The sequence below is a fragment of the Castor canadensis genome, chromosome 14, assembly GCF_047511655.1.
Source record: "Castor canadensis chromosome 14, mCasCan1.hap1v2, whole genome shotgun sequence".
In the NCBI taxonomy this organism is placed as follows: domain Eukaryota; kingdom Metazoa; phylum Chordata; class Mammalia; order Rodentia; family Castoridae; genus Castor; species Castor canadensis.
This window is the reverse complement of record NC_133399.1, coordinates 12,627,520-12,646,514: the sequence shown is the minus strand read 5'-3', so window position 1 is coordinate 12,646,514 and position 18,995 is coordinate 12,627,520. Positions and strand designations below refer to the sequence as shown.

Below are 18,995 nucleotides of genomic sequence, written 5' to 3'. Positions count from 1 at the left end.
TAGACATACTGCAATAAAATTTAAAATGTTCTAGCAATTTAAGCATGAAAAGTAAAATTTACACGACTAAGAAACACCTTTATCAGAATGCACATATTAGAGACTAGACATAAAAGAAAAACTCAACAAACATGAGTTGGATGTAATCTGATTATAATTGTGTATTTGCAGACATTTCAGGAAAAAAAAGTTAACATCTGCTAATTTACAATCTATCTGAAAACAGTTAATGCTCCAAAAAGAATTTACAGAAATCTTTTTTTTTCTGTACTGGGGTTTGAACTCAGGGCCTACACCTTGAGCAACTCCACCAGCCCGTTTCTTTTGAAGAGTTTTTTTTGAGATAGGGTCTCACAAACTATATGCCTAGGTTGGCTTCGAACCTCGATCCTCCTGATCTCTACCTCCTGAATAGCTAGGGGTACAGGCATTGAGACACCAGTGTCCAGCTTATGGAAATCTTGTTTAAAGAAAATATACATTTAAGCTGGGAAGTCAGTGGCTCATGTCTAGCTATTCGGAAGGCAAGAGATCAGGAGGATTGCAGTTGAAGTCAGCCACCAGACAGTTCACAACTCTATCTTGAAAAAGCCCATCACACACACACACACACACACAAAAGGGGCTAGTGGAATGGCTCCAATATAAGAGTGCCTACCTAGCAAGTGCGAGGCACTGAGTTAAATCCCAGTACAATATATATACATATATATATATACATTTAAAGTTTAAAGATATAAAATCCATGGAAGAAAGAAATGTCATTTGTTCTGGAAAAAAAGAACATACAAATAAATCCAAAGAACCTGCAACACGAGGCCAGTAGGAAAATAGCAACAATTAACAAAAGCTCATTCTCAATGGAACATTAACCAAAGTTATTAAAAGCTACATAAAAACTAATCCCACTACAATATTACAACTATATCTGAATTCACCCATGAATCCAACAGTTCTAGATGAAATCAAAAACCTATTAGCTGAGTGGACTTAAAAGACAGTACTCATTAAACTCAAACACAATTGCTTTAACAAAACATAATGAATTATGTCACCTTAACGCACTTAATTTCTTATAATGAGTTATTGTTGGGGACAGAGTCTTGTTGGTCACCAATTTACAAGCTTAAGTGATTCTCTTGCCTTAGCATCTCATGATGGGACTACAGACAGTTAGCACCATGCCAAGCTTATAGCTTATGTTAAAGAGTAAAAATTAGAAACACATAGTCCAGAGTTGTTTTAGAATGGGCCATGGAGGCCAGGTGCAGGAGCTTATACCACTAATCCTAAGTAGTTTTCTTTTCTTTTGGGAGTACTGGAGTTTGAACTCAGGGCCTAACACTTTTTAGGCAGGTATTCTACCACTTGACCCAACTCCCAGCTCTCTAGCTAATCTTAGATGATTGAGAGAGACTATCGTATTGGAGGCCAGCCTGGATAAAAAAAGAGTTAGCTAGACCCCATCTAAACATAAAAGTGGATGTGGTGGTGCAATCCTGTCATAGCAGCTATGGAGGAGGGTAAGTAGGATGACCATGGTCCAGGCCAGCCCAGGCAAAACACACAAAACCCTACATGAAAAATAAATGAGGCATTGCTCAGGTAGTAGAAAACCTGCTTAGCAAGTATGAGACCCTGAGTTCAAATGCCAGTACTGAAGAAAAAAAAAGAGGCTAGTGAAAAATATATAACTTTTAGTAGATTCCCTTTAGGTTCTGTATTTTCTGGAGCACTACACAAATTAACTAGAACCACCCTCTTCATATTGCTCACTTTTAACATTATGAGGAATTTTTACAGTACTGACACTGTTTATTAAAATGAAATGTTCTCATTTCTTTTTTTGAGACAGGATCTCATTACATAGTCCAGGCTGGCAATGAACTTACTATTTAGTTCACAGCAAAAGGCCTTTGCCTCCAATGCCAAAGTGCTAGGACAGCAGGTGTGCACCACCATGCCCAGGATGGTGAGTTCTGACCAAATGTTCATTTTCGCACATGGGAAAAATGAAAAATTTGCACAGGTCTTCTGGTCAAGGTTTCTCTCCGTACAGTCTTCTTTCATATCTGTAGACTGAACTGAGCTGACAACAGGCAATACTACATACTGATGTAAGTTCTATCCACTGCATTCTTGTGACTACTAGAAAAGCCTTCTGATACTGAAGTATTCCCATATCGTATGTTTAGGGTTACATTCCAATGTGAGTTGTTTCACGTTGGTAAAATAATGTGGGATGAATGAAGGCTTTCCCACATTGCTTACATATATAGGGGTTCTCTTTAGCATGAGTTATCTCACATGTTTGAAGGGTACTGTAATAAGTGAAGTCTCTGCCACATTGTTTATAGGATAAGGATTCTCTCCAGTGTGAGATTTTTTGTGTCTTTGAAGGTGTCGAGAATAAGTAAAGGCTTGTCCACATTGCTTACAAACATAAGGTCTTTCACCAGTGTGAATTCTTTTATGTGTTTGAAGATTACTGGAAGTAGTGAAGGCTTTGCCACACTGCTTACATCCATAGGGTTTATCTCCACTATGAATTCTTGCATGTCTTTTAAGGTAATTACAATCACTAAAGGCTTTCCCACACTGGTTACATACATAGGGTTTCTCTCCAGTGTGAGTTCTTTCGTGTGTTTGAAGGTGACTTGAGCGAGTGAAGGCTTTCCCACATTGCTTACATATGTAACATTTCCCTCCAGTGTGAGTGGTTTCATGCCTTTGAAGGTTATGGGAATGAGTGAAGGCTTTTCCACATTGTTTACACACATAGGGCTTCTCCCCAGTGTGAGTTTGTTCATGTCTTTGAAGGTGACTAAAACAAGTGAAGGCTTTCCCACATTGCTTACATACATAGTGTTTCTCTCCAGTATGAGTTCTTTCATGTCTTTGAAGATGAGTGAAACGAGTGAGGGCTTTCCCACATTGCTTGCATACATAGGGTTTCTTTCCAGAGTGAGTTCTTTCATGTATTTGAAGGGTACTGGAACAAGTGAAGGCTTTCCCACATTGCTTACATACATAAGGCTTCTCTCCAGTGTGAGTTATGTCATGTTTTTCAAGGTGACTGGAACGAATGAAAGCTTTTCCACATTGCTTACATACATAGGGCTTTTCTGCAGTGTGAGTTCTTTCATGTCTTTGGAGGTGTTGGGAATAAGTAAATGCTTTCCCACAGTACTTACATACATAGGGCTTCTCTCCAGAGTGAGTTCTTTCATGTCTTCGGAGCTGACTGGAACAAGTGAAGGCTTTCCCACATTGTTTACATTCATAAGATTTCTTTCCACTGAGATTTTTTTCATGTCTGTGAAGGGAATTCGGAGGCCCAAGAGCTTCTCCATATTGTTTACATCCAAATTGCTTCTCTTCAGTGTGAATTCTTTCATGTATTTTAGTATGATTGCCTCTCCCGAAGGCTTTCCCATGTTGCTCATATTGATGGTTCTTTTCTCTACTGTGAGTGCTCTCACGATTTTGATCAGAACTGAGATACCTAGAGTTTTCATCGCGTGCTTTATGACCACAGGGTATCTCTCCAGTATGAGAACTTTCATGCCTCTGAATGCAATGAGAGTAAGTGAAGGCTTTCCCACATTCCTTATGTTTGTAAGGTTTCTCTACATGTTTCTGATACTCACAAGGTTTGTGTCCAGTGTGAGCTCTAACAGGCACATTTAGGGATGAATGATCACTAGCAAATTCTCCACACACACAGCTTTCATATGGTGTCACTCCAAGAGTTTTATGATTCACAATATGCTCTGCAGTCTGTTGTGCTACACAATGACTACTTTGTTTGTCTTCACAGAGTCTCTGTATCACTTTAGTTCTGTAACAAAAGGAGAGACAATGTTTAATTTAGTAATGATTTACCAGAAGTATTGGTTTTATGTTCTGTAAAGATTCAGAAACATGAATGGCTTGAATGTCCTGCAGCAGGGCTTGATGAAGGCGATTTTGAACATATTCATATGTGATTGTGTAACACTACTTCAATTTTAGGCACTTGGAACACTGAATTTCTGTGTCACATTTAAATACAGTTAAGTATTCTTTACATGAAATGCTAGGAATTAGTACTGAAATTCTTCAGTACTCAGGAGATATGCTGAACATGGGGCCCATTCTAAACCTGAAATTCATTTTTACTTCATATATATCTTACACTCAAAGTCTGAAGGTAATATGATAAAATACATTTAATAAATTTTGTGCATCAAGTAATGTTTTAATATACTTCACTACTGGAAAGTGTCTCTTGTACCTTTCTGGTGCTCTACATGTTTCCAATATTGATACATTAAAGATTCTGGATCTTCTAATTGTGGATGCCATGTGTGCAGCTTTAGAGAAAATTTCCTGAGATTAAATCAATTTACAGCTGGATATATCTGAATCATGAGCTTCTGATGTCTAGACACTGCTTTCTACTGTGAGTGCAAATTACCTTAGATTTATACTGGGATTTTTGTAGTCATCTTCAGTATTTTCTTCCTGTTTTTTCCCTAAAATATAGATCCAGAGAAATCACTAAGATTTGTTCATCAATATAGAAAATCATTACATTCCAGATATACTCATGTTAATAGGATCACATGTGGTATTTTCACTCAAATACTGCTTTTCCATATTCCAAATTATGCAACAGCACTGATGAGCAAGAAACAGAAGTTCACTGATTACTTAAGAAATGATGCCATGTTTACCTATAGCAGCCAGGTTCCTCAAGATTTCCAGCATCACATCTCTGCAGAGCTTCTTTTGTGAAGGCTCCAGCAAAGCCCACTCTTCCGTGGTGAAATTCACAGCCACATCCTCAAAGGTCACTGGTTCCTAAAAAGATTCCATGCACATTTCCAAGAGGAATCATGTGTCATAGCACTGAAGGTGCTAACTCATGAATTACTTGCTCTCCATATATTCACTCCATTTCATGATCATCACTCTTATTCACCTCTCCATCCATACTCACATCCTCTCACATAGCTACTCTGACACTAGTCTGGAACTATTCAGTAAATTAACAGCAGAACACGGTCACCTGTTTTGTATTTAGTCACAATGTTTACACTTTGGTCACTGATGCTGGGACACTGAGAAACACTGAAACAATGCAAACATGGCTACCTCCGATAAAAGAGCCAGAGGAAAAAACCAACATGTATGGCTGGCTGCCCAGCCCCAATGACCTTCCTGATAATGTCCAGCGCATTCCCTCATTCCTCCTTCATAATCATTTTTTCTAATGCCCATCCCCCTCCAACCTTCCTTTTCCCAATATAGGATGCTTAAAAAACCCAGCCTGTAAGAGAGGCATGCTCTTGTCCCTCTCAGAGTGTTACTCTGATGGCCAAGGGTCCCTCTCAGGTCTCCTCTCCCTAATAAGGACCTACCGCTTGCAAAAGTCACAGATTCCTTCTTGGTCTCTTTCCCCCCCTTGCTTCTTCATTTTCCTTTCAACTGAGACTATATTACCTCTCAAAGTCCTACTACAAAGAACTTACAAAATTAATACCAGTTGTTTTAAGACTGTTGTAAGACTGCATGGTATTAGAAATGTGTGAGAACAAAGTTCCACGTGTATGGTATCTGGGCACTGCTACTGGAATGGACCTTACCAGCATGACTGAAAAGAGGGCGTCAGTGTTCTGAAGCAGTTTCTACCAAGAGTGTACAGTGTGCTTAACTCTTGCACTTCTGATTGTTTCTGTACTATTCACCAATGTGAGCCTAGGTAATCAAAATCTCAAATACACTCTAGATGAATAATGTTTAATGAGGTGGTCTGACATACTATCCTCTGGCAGAACAAATTCTCCTGCCAGCATTTGTTTCCTGGCGAACTGAGCACATCTTCTGTAACTGGACTGAGAGACAATATTTGAAAGCTTGTACCACCCGATTTTTATAAACCAACCTTAAGTAAAAACTAAGTAAGACTCATGAGGACAATTCATTATCCTATTAGACAAACATTATGGATTTTTTGTTTGTAGAATGTCAAAGGACCATGAACTAAGAGGAAGGGGGGCACATGTCCTTACAAGAAAGTCACTGTCAACAGGATGATGACTCATTGGCAGATGTATAAAATTGTTTAAATCCCATAATATGCCTTTTCCCACTCACAAAAACTATTTTACCAAGTCTTATATATTTAAAAGAATGTCTAACACCACTACTTAAAATGTTTAGCATAAGATAGTGATAGCTTGAGCCAAATGTGGGGGTACAAACCAACATGAGGGTGAGGTGGGAGGTTAGTCAGTTCAAGGCCAGGCTGGGTTATGTAGCAAGAAACTATCCAAAAAAAAGGAAAGGAAAGAAAAAAAATTGAGTGACAGTTTACCTAATGTGCCTTAATGATTTTGAAGCTACATTATGGAAGAAACTTTTAAAGTCACAATCAACTTGGATGTTTCCTGACTGAAGGTTTGAAGGTTTTCTGGGCTGAAGGTTTGGCTCAAGTGGTTGCGTGTCTCCTTTGCAAGTGTGAAACCCTGAGTTCAAACTCCAGTTCCACCAAAAAGAAAGAATGATAGTTCCTCATAAGAAAAAAAAGACCACGCAAAATGGATTAAGGAATTTAATATACGAAAATTAAGAGAGGAAAACAGAAACCACAAAGAACATCTACGATACATGCTATACAAAAAGATTAGTGTGTAGAGTACAGTAATGAACACGACTGTAAAATGACCAAACATATCTACTCAAGACTAAGCACCATATAAAAAACAATATCCACAGTCCTAGTCGCAAGTGAGAAATAGCCAAGTAAACTTTAACTCTTGAAAACCACAACAAACAAGAGTCATGCATGACAGACGGAGCAAGTGATACACACTCTTAACATTTCCTGGAAATGGAGTGTGAGAGCAATAATAGAGTCCACTAATCCTCTCTCAAGTCCAGAAACTGAATTGCATACTATTTTTCACAGCCCTGAAAAGTCATCTTGAAAAGGCTCCAACACCATGACACTAAAACAATCAAACAGGTTACTCCCCACCTCACACAGGAGCATGTGTGAAACACACTAAAGCAAAGAAAGCACCTAGAAGCTTTTATTTGGAACAGTAACAGCTGTAACAAGTTCCAAGGTGTCAAAACGGCAAGAACACTGCTTAATGAAAAACTTTTTCAAGGTAGAAAAAGTAGGGAGAGGATTAGTGTAGTGGTCATCTATGGGACAAGGTAGGAGTTAAGTCAGGCAGGGGGCCAACTGGTCACTGTAACAACTGCTCAAGGTCCAATTAGGAATCTTGATTAGGAATCATAGTGCCTAAATTACCATTACTAAATCTTATCTTTGTGTGTGTGTGTGTGTTACTGGGGTTTGAACTCAGGGCCTATACCTTGAGCCACTCCACCAGTCTTTTTTTTGTGTGAAGAATTTTTTTGTGTGAAGATACGGTCTTGCAAACTATTTGCCTGGCTGGCTTTGAAACACAATCCTCCTGATCTCTGCCTCCTGAGTAGCTAGGATTACAAGGGTAAGCCACCAGTGCCTGGTTATTAAAATTTATCTTTCCTAAGAACCAACTCTTTGTTTCACTGAGACGTTGTATTATTCCTTAGGTCTCCATGAGCCTCACACTTGCTAGGCAGGCACACTACCACTGGAGTCACTCCACCAGCCCTGTTTTGTGTTGGGTATTTTTCAGATAGTGTCTCATTACCTGCCTTAGATGATTTTGAACCTCAAACCTCGGATCTTGGCCTCCTGAGAGCTAGGATTACAGGTGTGAGCTACTGGTGCCCAGTGGCTCTATTAAGTCTTTCCTTCTACTAATTTTGGGTTTGATTTTGGTTTTCAGAAGACTTTGAGACACCTCACATTAGTTGAGATCTTTTTATTTTTTGATGTAAGCATTGATATAACTACAAATTTCCTTCTTAGAACTGCCTTTGCTGTATTCCACAGGGTCTGGTTGTATTTTCATTTTCCTCTGATTTTAGGAATAGTTCAATTCCATGATTTCTTCAGTGACCCAATGGTCACCCACAAGGGTACTGTTAAATCTCCATGTTTCTATATTTTCTGTAGTTTGTTATAACTCACTTGTAGATTTATTTCATTATGATCTGTTAAGATGTAAAAACTTCACTTTTTTCAAATTTTGAAAACCATGATTTGTGACCAAAAACATGCTCTATTTTGGGAAAAGTCCTATAAGTTGTTGCGAATATGTGTTCTGCAGTTGGACAGAATATTGTCAATGTCTGTTAACTCTGAAGTTTCTTTGTTGACTATTTTGTCTAGGTAATGTTATCAATTGAGACCATATTGAAATCACTCATTATGATTGCATCTGGCCTGTGTCCCTTTATGTCCAGTAATGTTTGTTTCATGAAATTGGGTTCACCAGTATTCAGTATATCTGTATTTACAATCATGTCTTCTCGGTGGGTTTTTCCTTTTACAATATAACACAATTACTTTTGTTTCTAATGACTTATGTTTCCTTGAAATCTGTCAGATAGAAGCAGTCACTCCTAGTCCACTTCTACTAGTCCTAATCCACTAGCTTGGAATATCATTTTATAGCCTTTCACTTACCACCTGTATATTTCTTTTTTAGTGTATATTAATTGCACAAAGGGGTTTAAGTGTGGTATTTCATACATGTTATGTATGTCTTTGCATTGGGCTTCTTTCAGACAACAGGTGGATCTTACTTTTTAATACAGTCAGCCAATCTGTGTGTTTTGAGTAAAGCCATTTACATTAGGGTTTTACTGAAAGCTATATTCTAATTTTTTAAATTTTAATGTTTTTCTCTGTTATTTTTTCTCTCCCTTATTCATCTTAGGGGTTTCCAGGTTAAATGAGGTAAGAATGTTTGAATCTTTCCTAATTCTTTCTCTTTCTTTTTGTGGTACTGGGTCCTGAACTCAAGGTCTACACCTGGAGCCACTCCACCAGCCCTTTTCTGTGATGGGTTTTTTTTTTGAGATAGGGTCTCACAAACTATTTGCCTGGGCTGGCTTCAAAACGTGATCCTCCTGATCTCTGCCTCCTGAGTAGCTAAGATTACAGGTGTGAGCCACCAGCACTCGGCTTTTCCTAATTCTCATTTTCCTCTTCTCCTCTCATGGAATATACTCTTTCCAAAGTTTTCTTGTTACTGTCTTTCTTCCTCAACTGTGTGCAGGACTCCTTTAAGTATCTTTTGCAATGCTGGCTTAGTGGGCATGAATTGATTCAGTTGTGCTTATCTTGGAAGGCCTTTATTCTCTTTTGGTTTTGGAGATATTTTGTTGTTGGATACAGTAATCTTAGATAGCAGCTGTTTCCTTTCAGGGCTTGAAATACATCATTCCCTGATCCCGTGGCCTTTGGGGTTTATGCTGAGATGTTCAATGTTTTTCTCATGGGGTTGCATTTGTAAGTGACTTGACACTTCTCTCTTGTCTCTATCAGCATTCTGATGATGGGGAGAGGTTCCACTATGGTCATTGCTTAAGTGGTACAGTGCTTGCTAAGCAAGCCTAAAAGTCCTGAATTCAACCACCAGTACCCAAAAAACAAATAAACAACCCCCCCACAACCCCCCCACAATCAAACCTCAGAATGTAGAAAAACAGAGAGAGCTTAAGCAAAAACCCAGAACAACTAAGGTCAATAGGCAAGTCATTGTCACCAAACTGGGTAGAGACGGGCATATAGACTCATAAGCAGAACAAGGAAAGGAAGCCTTAAATTGCACCTGATGAACTGCTTAAGTCTGAATGTGTACTAGTTTTAGAAGTAAAAACTACAGGGAGGATTAGAGGATACCATACATGTGAGAGTTTCACCTCTAGAAACCCTACTAGGTTCTCACAGTTCAGAGAAAATGACCTAAATAGAAAACAGTTAAAACATGTCTCAATAACCTCTAAATGTGAATTATCTAAATATATTAATCGAAAGAGTGAGGGCTGGAGGTGTGGCTCTAGTGGTCGAGTATTTGCCTGGCAAGCTCCAGGCAAGTTTCAAACCCCAGTACCATTAAAAACAACAACAAAATAAAAAGAAAGAGAAAAGAAAAAGAAAAAAAGAGTGAGAGTTTATTAGAAAATAAGAACTTTGTGTTCAATGCATGAAAAATCATTTTGCCTATAAAAACATGAGGGAGTTCAAGAGACACTGCTCAAATCATTCAAAACTGTACTTGAATAGGAGACCAAGTTCAAGAGATTATACCATATGGGATTATAGTTAATAACAGTATAATAACAATACTACAGAAAAATCACTAAAGGATAGATTTTAAGTATTCTCACAACAAAGAAATGATAGTTGTGAGAAGTACTTCATCTGTAAATTAGCTGAATTTTGCCACTCTTCACTGTACACATATTTCAAAACACCATGTTCTATATTATGAATTCATTTTCTATCTGCCTATTAAAATTATATACTTTAAAAATAAACATAATGACAAAGATTATATACATAAAGCTACATAAAGAGATATAATTGTAGCACTAACTCAAAGCTCTCCCTCAGAGAAGCTTTATTAATTTCAGTTCAAACAGGCTGTAGCTCAAGGAAAACATAAGGAATATAGGGAGCAAATGTCAAAAAAGTCATTTGAGCCGGGAGCCAGTGGCTTACATCTGTAATCTTAGCTACTCAGGAGGCAGAGATCAGGAAGATAGCAGTTCTAAGCAGCCTGGGGAAATAGTTCATGAGACCCTATCTTGAAAAATATCCATCACAAAAAGGGCTGGCAGAGTGGCTTAAGGTGAAGGCCCTGAGTTCAAGCCCAAGTACTACCAAAAAAAATTAGTCTTTTGAATTTTTTGTCTGGCCTTTCATCCACTTGGACAGTTCTGGATTCATTTACTGAAAATTTATGAAGTTTCACAAGAGCTAATTTCCTATTTTTTTCATATTTGCTGTGTTTCTACTTTGTGATTTGTACATCTCTTCCACTTTTGTGTGAGGGTCTTATTATAGAGTAGCCTTCTCTTTAGAATTAAGTCTCAAGTTTTACTTAGAGAGGAAAATAACACTAACAATATCAATACAGAGATAGAGAAGTATGAGAAAAACCAATTACAGAATTCTACTACCCCACCAATGACTATGCAAAGAAATGAGCAAAAATAATGTAAACTATGAAGTTAATTAAAAGGGAAAAGTAATGTTAATAAAAAAATAAAATGTGGAAAAGGAAAAAAGAAGAAGCAAAGTTAAAGACAAAGAATAGGAAGAAAAATTTTTTAAAGCCAGGCATGGTGGCTGAAGCCTGTAACTCTACCTACTCGGGAGGTGGAAATTGTTAAAACAGCAGTCTTAGATTAGCCCAAGAAAATAGCATGTGAGACCCCATCTCAACCAATGGCTGGGTATGGTGGCATATGCCTGTCATCCCAGCTATGTGGGGAAGCACAAGGAGAAAGGATCACAGTCCAGGCCAGCCTACACATAAAACAAGACACTATCTCAAAAATAACCAATTCAAAAAGGGCCAGCAAAGTGGCTCAAGAGGTAGAGTTCCACTTAGCAAGCATGAGACCCAGAATTCAGCCACCAGTACCATAAAAAAAATCCAGTTACAAAATAAAGAAAAACTAATAAGACTGAAAGAGGAATAAAAAATAAGAATTCTTTAAATATTGAAAAGTTTTAAAACAAAGAATTAAAAATTTTAAAAATTAAAAACACAGAAAAGAGTGTCAAGAAAAAGAATTGAACATGCTGCTTTCCTAGTCCTCTAAGAATCTACCAGATCTGTGGTGCGTGTATCTGTAGTGGGTTGTTGCTTTAGTCTATCAGTCCTTCTGAGTTGGACACTGGTGGCTCACGTCTGTAATCCTAGCTACTCAGAGGCAGAGATCAGGAGGATCATGGTTCAAAGCCAGCCAAGGCAAATAGTTTGAGACCATATCTTGAAAAAACAAAAACCAACACAAAAAGGGCTGGCACTGCGGCTCACATGGTAGAGTATCTGCCTGGCAAGTGTGAAGCCCTGAATTCAAACGCCAGTACCAACAAAAATAGTTTTTTCTATTTCCATCATGATTGGTTTTGTAGGCTGTTAGAGGGTTTGGGAATTTCACCTGCAAAAAACCCTCTGGGTTCTCATAATGACATTCAGAAGAAACTACCTGTCTGCTTCTGATGTTGGGGAAAGACGATTCACTTCAAAATTTCTGGGTTTTGCATAAATCCTGGTTTGAAAAACATTTCCCAAATGTGTAATAACTTGGGCAATTCCCAGAGCCCAAGGATTACATGGAAGTAACAGACACTCTCTAATAGCTCTAACTCAACATCAGTAAAAGAGCATCTGAGATATGCTTTTCTACTATTGAAACGTCCACTCTCCAACAATAAAAGAAAATGGTAACAAATATGGAGAAACAGAGAAATATGGTTAATCAATGGAAATGACTACACAGAAACAATTTCCAAGAAACTTTAGGCATTGGACTTATTAGAAAAAGACATACTGGCAATTAAGAAATACAATGAAAGGGGTGGAGGCACCCAGGGCAAAAGGCTAACAGAAACAAAGAAATAGCATGTCTGAATGAGATGATATCAATAAAGAAATAGAAATCATCATAAAAAACATACAGAAATAGAAATTAAGTTATAAAGTACAACTTAGTCATTACTAGAGGTGCTGGATGGCAGACTAGAAGAACAACAAAGAATCAACATGAAGATTAAAAAATTGAAATTATGCAGTCAGAAGAAAATAAAAATGAGAGAATGTGTCACTGGTATCTGCAATGCATGAACTGTGGAAAGGAGCTCTCTATAGAAAAGGAAAAAGATGTTAAGAACTCAAATGATAGAGTGTTTGACTGAGTAGAGAGTGTAGGACAGAATTAAATGGATATACAATAAAATCTTTACTTTATTCCTAATTGTATTCTCAGAAAATGTTTGCTCAAAGTAATGACAACTTCATGTAGTAGGTGGTTAGAGCTAAAGATATGTAAAATGAATGACAGCAATTTTTTACAGAATGGGAAACAGGATTTGGAAACAAACTGAGATACCTGCACTACCCCTGAAATACTACATTGCTATTTGAAAGTGCATTTCCATTAGCAGTAAACAGATTTTCACAATCTGGAGAAATCACTAACAATATATAGAAAAAATGCTCAGTTAAAATAAGATAGAAAACATGGGAAGCTTATACATAGTCTAAAATAAATAGTAAACTGTTATATGATACAACCAAATACATGATGAAATTAAATGCAAATTATCTACACAAGACCAATCAACAGACAGTGACAGAACAGATTAGAAAATAAGACTCAAGTTTCTTTTCTTTATAAGGAAAATCATTTCACATGGGATGTGGAGATATTCTTCAAAGGGTTCAAAATTACAGTTGCAAAGGAGAAATAAGTTCGAGAGATGTCTTATATAATATGATGACTGTAACTAAGAACATTGCATTATACTCTGAACAAAACAGTCTTAAAACTAATAAATGATTTTATATCATGACCTTAATACACAACCATGTGGCATTTTACTATATTTACTACAAAGAAGTTTAAAAAAAAAAAAAAGAACACCACTTATATAGCATAAAGAGACAAGAAGGCTTGGAGGCGTGGCTCAAATGGTACAGTGCCTATCTCATAAGCAGGAAATCCTGAGTTCAAACCCCAGTACCACCAAACAAATAGACTGTGTAAGAAGGGAGGGAGGACAGGAGGATGGTGGAGGAGAGAGGAGAGAAACAGTACCATAAAGAAGCTGGAATGCTAGATGGACAAATCTAATGAATTAAATCATTCCAAATGTTGGCAAAATACACAATAAGCAAACATCCATAAAAGGTCAGGTGATAAACTCATATACATCAAAACTTCTACTAAATTTGAATTATCCATAATCTGCACACCAGCAAATTTCCCCCATTTGTTACAAATTTTTTTTTGATGCATTGGTTAGGGACAAGAAAAGGATAACAATGACAACATCAAAAAACAAAACAAAACAACTCAACCCATAAATAGAGGAATGAGTGAGAAGAGGCTGATGTACAGCCTTTACCCTTCACCACATGTGCAAAGAGTCAGGCAGAGAAGCCACCATGATACCACTGATAGATTAATATTTACTCATTAGCAATATTAAATCATTCAAAACAAACATGACCAAGCAAATGATGCTTACTGACAAATGGTACCGAGCTAGATGAGGTCAGAAAGATATACCAGGGTGTACTTAATCACCTACACAGCAGTCACTTGGATGTTTCTGTTTTTCTTTATTTTTAATGGTTTTAACTCAGGGCCCCACACTTGCTAGGTAGGCGCTCTATCACTTGAGCCATTCTACCAGAGGATGTTTATGTTCTTATTTAAACCTGTCTGAAGCAAATAACTTATTCCAAGAATTCTCTGTTTCCTCAGACCTCTTTACTCTAGTCATGGAGGATCAAATGAAGAAAGTCACCATCTTACACTCACACTATGAAAGATAGGCAAGCAGCCTGTTTCATCTACACTTCATAAGGAACCCACACTAAGAAGATGCTTCAAAAACTTCCTAAGCTTGGAGACCACTCCCTGTGGGCAGGCACACCCCAGAGTGGCTCACTGCCAGGAAATGAATGAAGTAAACTTTAGCCAAGAAATGCAATTCTGGCACCTCTTGGCACCCTTCTCTCCTTTCCTCCCATCATGGAAAGGCTACTTCCTTCATAGACCGAATTTTGACCAGTCCCTACTCACTGCGCAAAGGTCCTTAAAGGTTATAATCTGTGCTGTATTTGTCTGCCATCATTTTTGACACCAAAAATGTGATTTTGTTAAACACCAACCAATTCTCCCACACCAACTGAGTGTCCTGCAACTCAACTCTGACACCACTTCCACTTAGCACCATCCCTACAACTTCAGGGCTCAATCCCACCACACTGCATCCACTGCTGATAAAGAGCCCATAGCATGTGTTTGCTCTGTCTGGTCACCAGTCTACGTCCAGAACAGATACAAGGGTGGCACCCTGAGTCACCTGGTTAATATAAATTAAGACATTGTTTGAAAGGGACATATGAAAAACAACACAAGGACACTCCTATTCTCAGGAGATTCCAAGGGTGTTTAGGATCTCTGTGCCAGAAACTGACATAAAGACCAATTTAAAAACATTATATTACATACAGTTACCAACTCTCACATACACAGCAGGCAGAACCCAAAGGTGTCTTTTTCACAGACTGCCCCTCTCAGACTTTCTTAAGTGGCAGAGACTATACTGTCTAGACCAAATACCTGAAGGCAAGAGGAAACCAGTGAAATTATTATTCCTGTGAGCTGAATGGAATACTGGTAAAAAGCTTTGATTAAAGACTTCTAACATCAAGATCTTTTCAGTTTTGGAGAAGCAGCATAGAGCAGACAAACACCCTTTCATTATTGTTACACTGGACCACCCACACCAATTCCCCCTCATCCCTTTAACCACTGACACGCCCAGATGCGTTTTCTCAATTTTTGCCTCAAATATGGGTACCAGGCTGGATGCGTGACTCAAGAGGTAGAGCACCTTTCACAAGTGTGAAAGCCCTAAGTGCAAACCCAGAACCACCAAGACAAATGAATAAATATAAATCTCAGCTGGAATTATCACTGCAAGCAAAACATTTATGAAGCAAATTCTACGTTTCTTTCCTTATTAGGGGGCTGCGACTTTGACCCATCTAACCCTGACCCAGCTAAGAAACCATTATCCCCAACCTCGGAACAGATGAGCACAGGGTAACTTTCTCCACTAGGATTCTGACATCCCATCGCCCCTCCTCTCCCAATTTCCTCCTACTGTTGTTCTCTCATCCCGATGACAGCAAGGCCTTCTCTGCCTAAGGTATGAGATGCCTGCACACCTTACCCTTGGGGCTTCCCAACAGTATAACACTCTGGTAAAGCAGTAATGTCCTTGCCTGGTGCCCGTGGCTCACGCTGTACTGTAATCCTAGCTACCTAGGAGGCAGAGACCAGGAGGATTGCAGTTCGAAGCCAGCCTGGGAAAAAAAAACCATCACAACAAACAGGGCTGGTGGAGTGGCTCAAGGTGAAGGTCCTGAGATCAAACCCCAGTACGGCAAAAAAAAAAAAAAAAAAAGAAAGAAAGAAGGCATGCCCTACGTTAATCATCATTTCGTTCTAAAACAATGCCGAATCGGTCTGAGGACAGCGCGTCACAGAGGGCAAACATGTCTCCCCTCCTCTCCAACGGCAACCGCGTGTGCACGTGGATCCTCACTTCCAATGGGTCTGAGGGAACGAGACAGGTCGCCGAATTTAAGCCCCATTTCCCTTGAACCTGAAAGTCTCACAGGAAACGCGGGCCCCACCCTAGAGAAAGGACAGATGGGTCCCCGCACAGCAGCGCCCCGACCCCGCACGCACAGACGTCATAAATAGCAGGGAGCCGTCCATGGCCTCCCGCATCACCGCACGGTCTGGGAAGACTTGGGTTTGCGGGTGAAGCTGTCCAGCGAGGGCTGCGGGCTGGGACGAAGTCGCCTCAGGGGACTCAGGACAGGACGGGGTTCCGGCCGCTTGACCAGTCCCATCCCACAGGCCGCTGGGGACCCAGGGTCGGGGCGCCAAAGGTGGAATCAGATCGCAGAGTCCGGAGCCGAGGGGACCCAGGCAGCGCCACCGCCGCTTCCGGTTCCAACGGCCCCTCCCCCCACGGCTGCAGACGGCCTGTGCCGCTCTCACCATTTCCCGCTGTCCAGGTGCGTCCAGATGTCCTCCCTGTGGTCCTGAAGTCAGCGGAGGTGACACAGCTACCGAGGCTAAGACACCCGCAACCTCTTGGCAGCCCACGTGAACCGCAACTACGGGGCCACCGAAAGTACGACAGCTGTGCGGAGCCAATGGCGACCTCCGACCATCGGGGCTCCTCATTGGTCAATTCGGGCGGCTAAAAAAGAGCGTCACTGATTGGCCTGATACACAACGTAGAATTCTCAACGTAGATAAACAGAACCAATTGACGGACTGCGCTAGGCGCCCACGCCAGGCATGTGTGATCCTAGCTACTCAGGAAGCAGACATCAGGAGGATCACGGTTCGGAGCCAGCCCAGAATAGTTAACAAGACGCTGTCTCAAAAACCTCATCGTAGGGCTTCCAGAGCGGGCCCCTGCTTCTTTTGTACTCAGTGAGCCCGTCCTGCTTATTCCTCCTGAAATGGGGCCACAAGTGTGTTCGGAGAATTCCGGACTTGGTTGCCCCATGCAGAAAACCTGTGATAGCAGAGGAGAAGATTCTAGGGCAGGACTGGACACTGGAACTGAGGAAAGGGATTTGGAATGAAACAGATGGCCAAGGCTTTTCTCATGTTTCAATCTATCCATTTTCAGTCAAGAACATAAAAACCACACCAAGGAATACAATTATTCAACGCATGGAGAAAATGGAGCTGCATGCCAGCAGTATTCTACAAAGGATGCAAGAGGAAAGAAAAGATATCAAAACCAAAATCTCTAGTAGGGAGGCACATGGCAGCCACCTAAAAGGGATGCCTGCTATCAAAGGAGTAGGAAGGAAAACACCAATGCCTCCCCTTGCAAGCTTAAGCTGGGCTTCAGCCTGGAGTCACTGGCCTGACTCTGCTGCCAGTCACTCCAGGTTACTGATCTGATTCACACCAATACTGAGGTTTTCACTTTCTTAAATTACCTCTTTGAAATGGTCTTTCATGATAGATGGGGATATTTTTGGGATTGAGATCCTGCAGAATGTCGGGATTCCCTTATCACACCTATGACCTTTCTGACATTCATGAATACATGACAGCTCTCCAAAATGTATCATGAGAAGCTGAGAGAATACCTTTTTCTTAGTCATTGCTGATACTCAGTACCAAGAATACTTCCATAGCAAATGAGTGAAAAGACACATTTCTTGATTCTGAGAAAATAAAACAGACAGATATGCTGTGAGATTGTAGTAGCAAAGGAGTATGACAATGACTAGCTTGAAGAAAGAGGTGGCATTTTACCTGGAGCCCTGAAAGACAAAGCAGAATTTCCCAGTCAATGTTACAGCGCTATTCTTGGAACAGAAAACTGTGTAAGAAATGGCTTGAAGGTGAGCTGGGCATGGATGGAGTGAAAACAGGAAATACAGACCAGGGATAGACACTGAAGGAGCTGAAGATCCACAGGTAATGGTCACAGTTGGGCCAGAAAGAAGCCAGTTAAAGCTCAAGTATTGTGTGGATTGAGGATAGATTCCAAGTGGAATCAGACAGTAATGTCAATTTTCTCCCTATGTTATGGGTAGATGTATTCTGCCCCATGTCTAGTTTATTGGAGAAACAGAACTGTAAGGAACGGCTGAACAGAGACTTGCACCACGTGTAGAAAAGAAAGATTTATTGGGGCACAGACTGCTGGGCTGACTCTCGGATTCAGAGTGCAGCAGCCTGGGTATATTGGGTTGTGGGCTTTATAGGAGGGACCATCCATCAAAGAGGGGAGGGTATCTGTTTCAGAGAACAGCTGGGTTTTTGGGCCTTGATTGTCAATGATCACCAGATAGAACGGGCCAACATGTACCACGAGTTGAAAAACAGGAACTTGTTGAGGTTTTGCAAGCAGGGGAATTTTACAAGTGGTTATACTTCAGGGGGTCTGGTTAAAGATAGCATAGCCTTGGGATTTTCCACCCACCCTATGGACTCCAGGGACCTAACAAGAACTAAGCTCATGTTTGTTCATTCATAGCACTTTCATCAGTTCACAATTAGTATGGAAAGGACCTGATAAAAGGACAGTCTGTCAACCAAAGAATGCCTGATCTGGGTTTTGGTGGCTCACACCTGTAATCCTAGCTACTCAGAGGCAGATATCAGGAGGCTAGAAGTTCGAAGCCAACCCAGGCAAATAGTTTGAGACCTTATCTTGACAAAAAAAAAACTCACAAAAAAGGGCTAGTGGAGTGGTTCAAGGTGTAGGCCCTAAGTTTAAACCTCAGTACAAAAAAAAA

General features: G+C 40.0%; 1 protein-coding gene across 1 annotated transcript; it reads right to left on the bottom strand.

Annotated features, from left to right (window-relative positions):
* Nucleotides 1-1,959: 1,959 nt before the first annotated feature.
* Nucleotides 1,960-15,783, bottom strand: LOC109680493 (uncharacterized). The gene is given in 6 exon segments (XM_074053240.1): nt 1,960-2,355; nt 2,358-3,287; nt 3,372-3,841; nt 4,460-4,517; nt 4,719-4,845; nt 15,730-15,783. Coding segments are annotated over 6 exon segments (1,797 nt in total). The 3' UTR covers nt 1,960-2,197.
* Between the last annotated feature and the right edge of the window lie 3,212 nt (nt 15,784-18,995).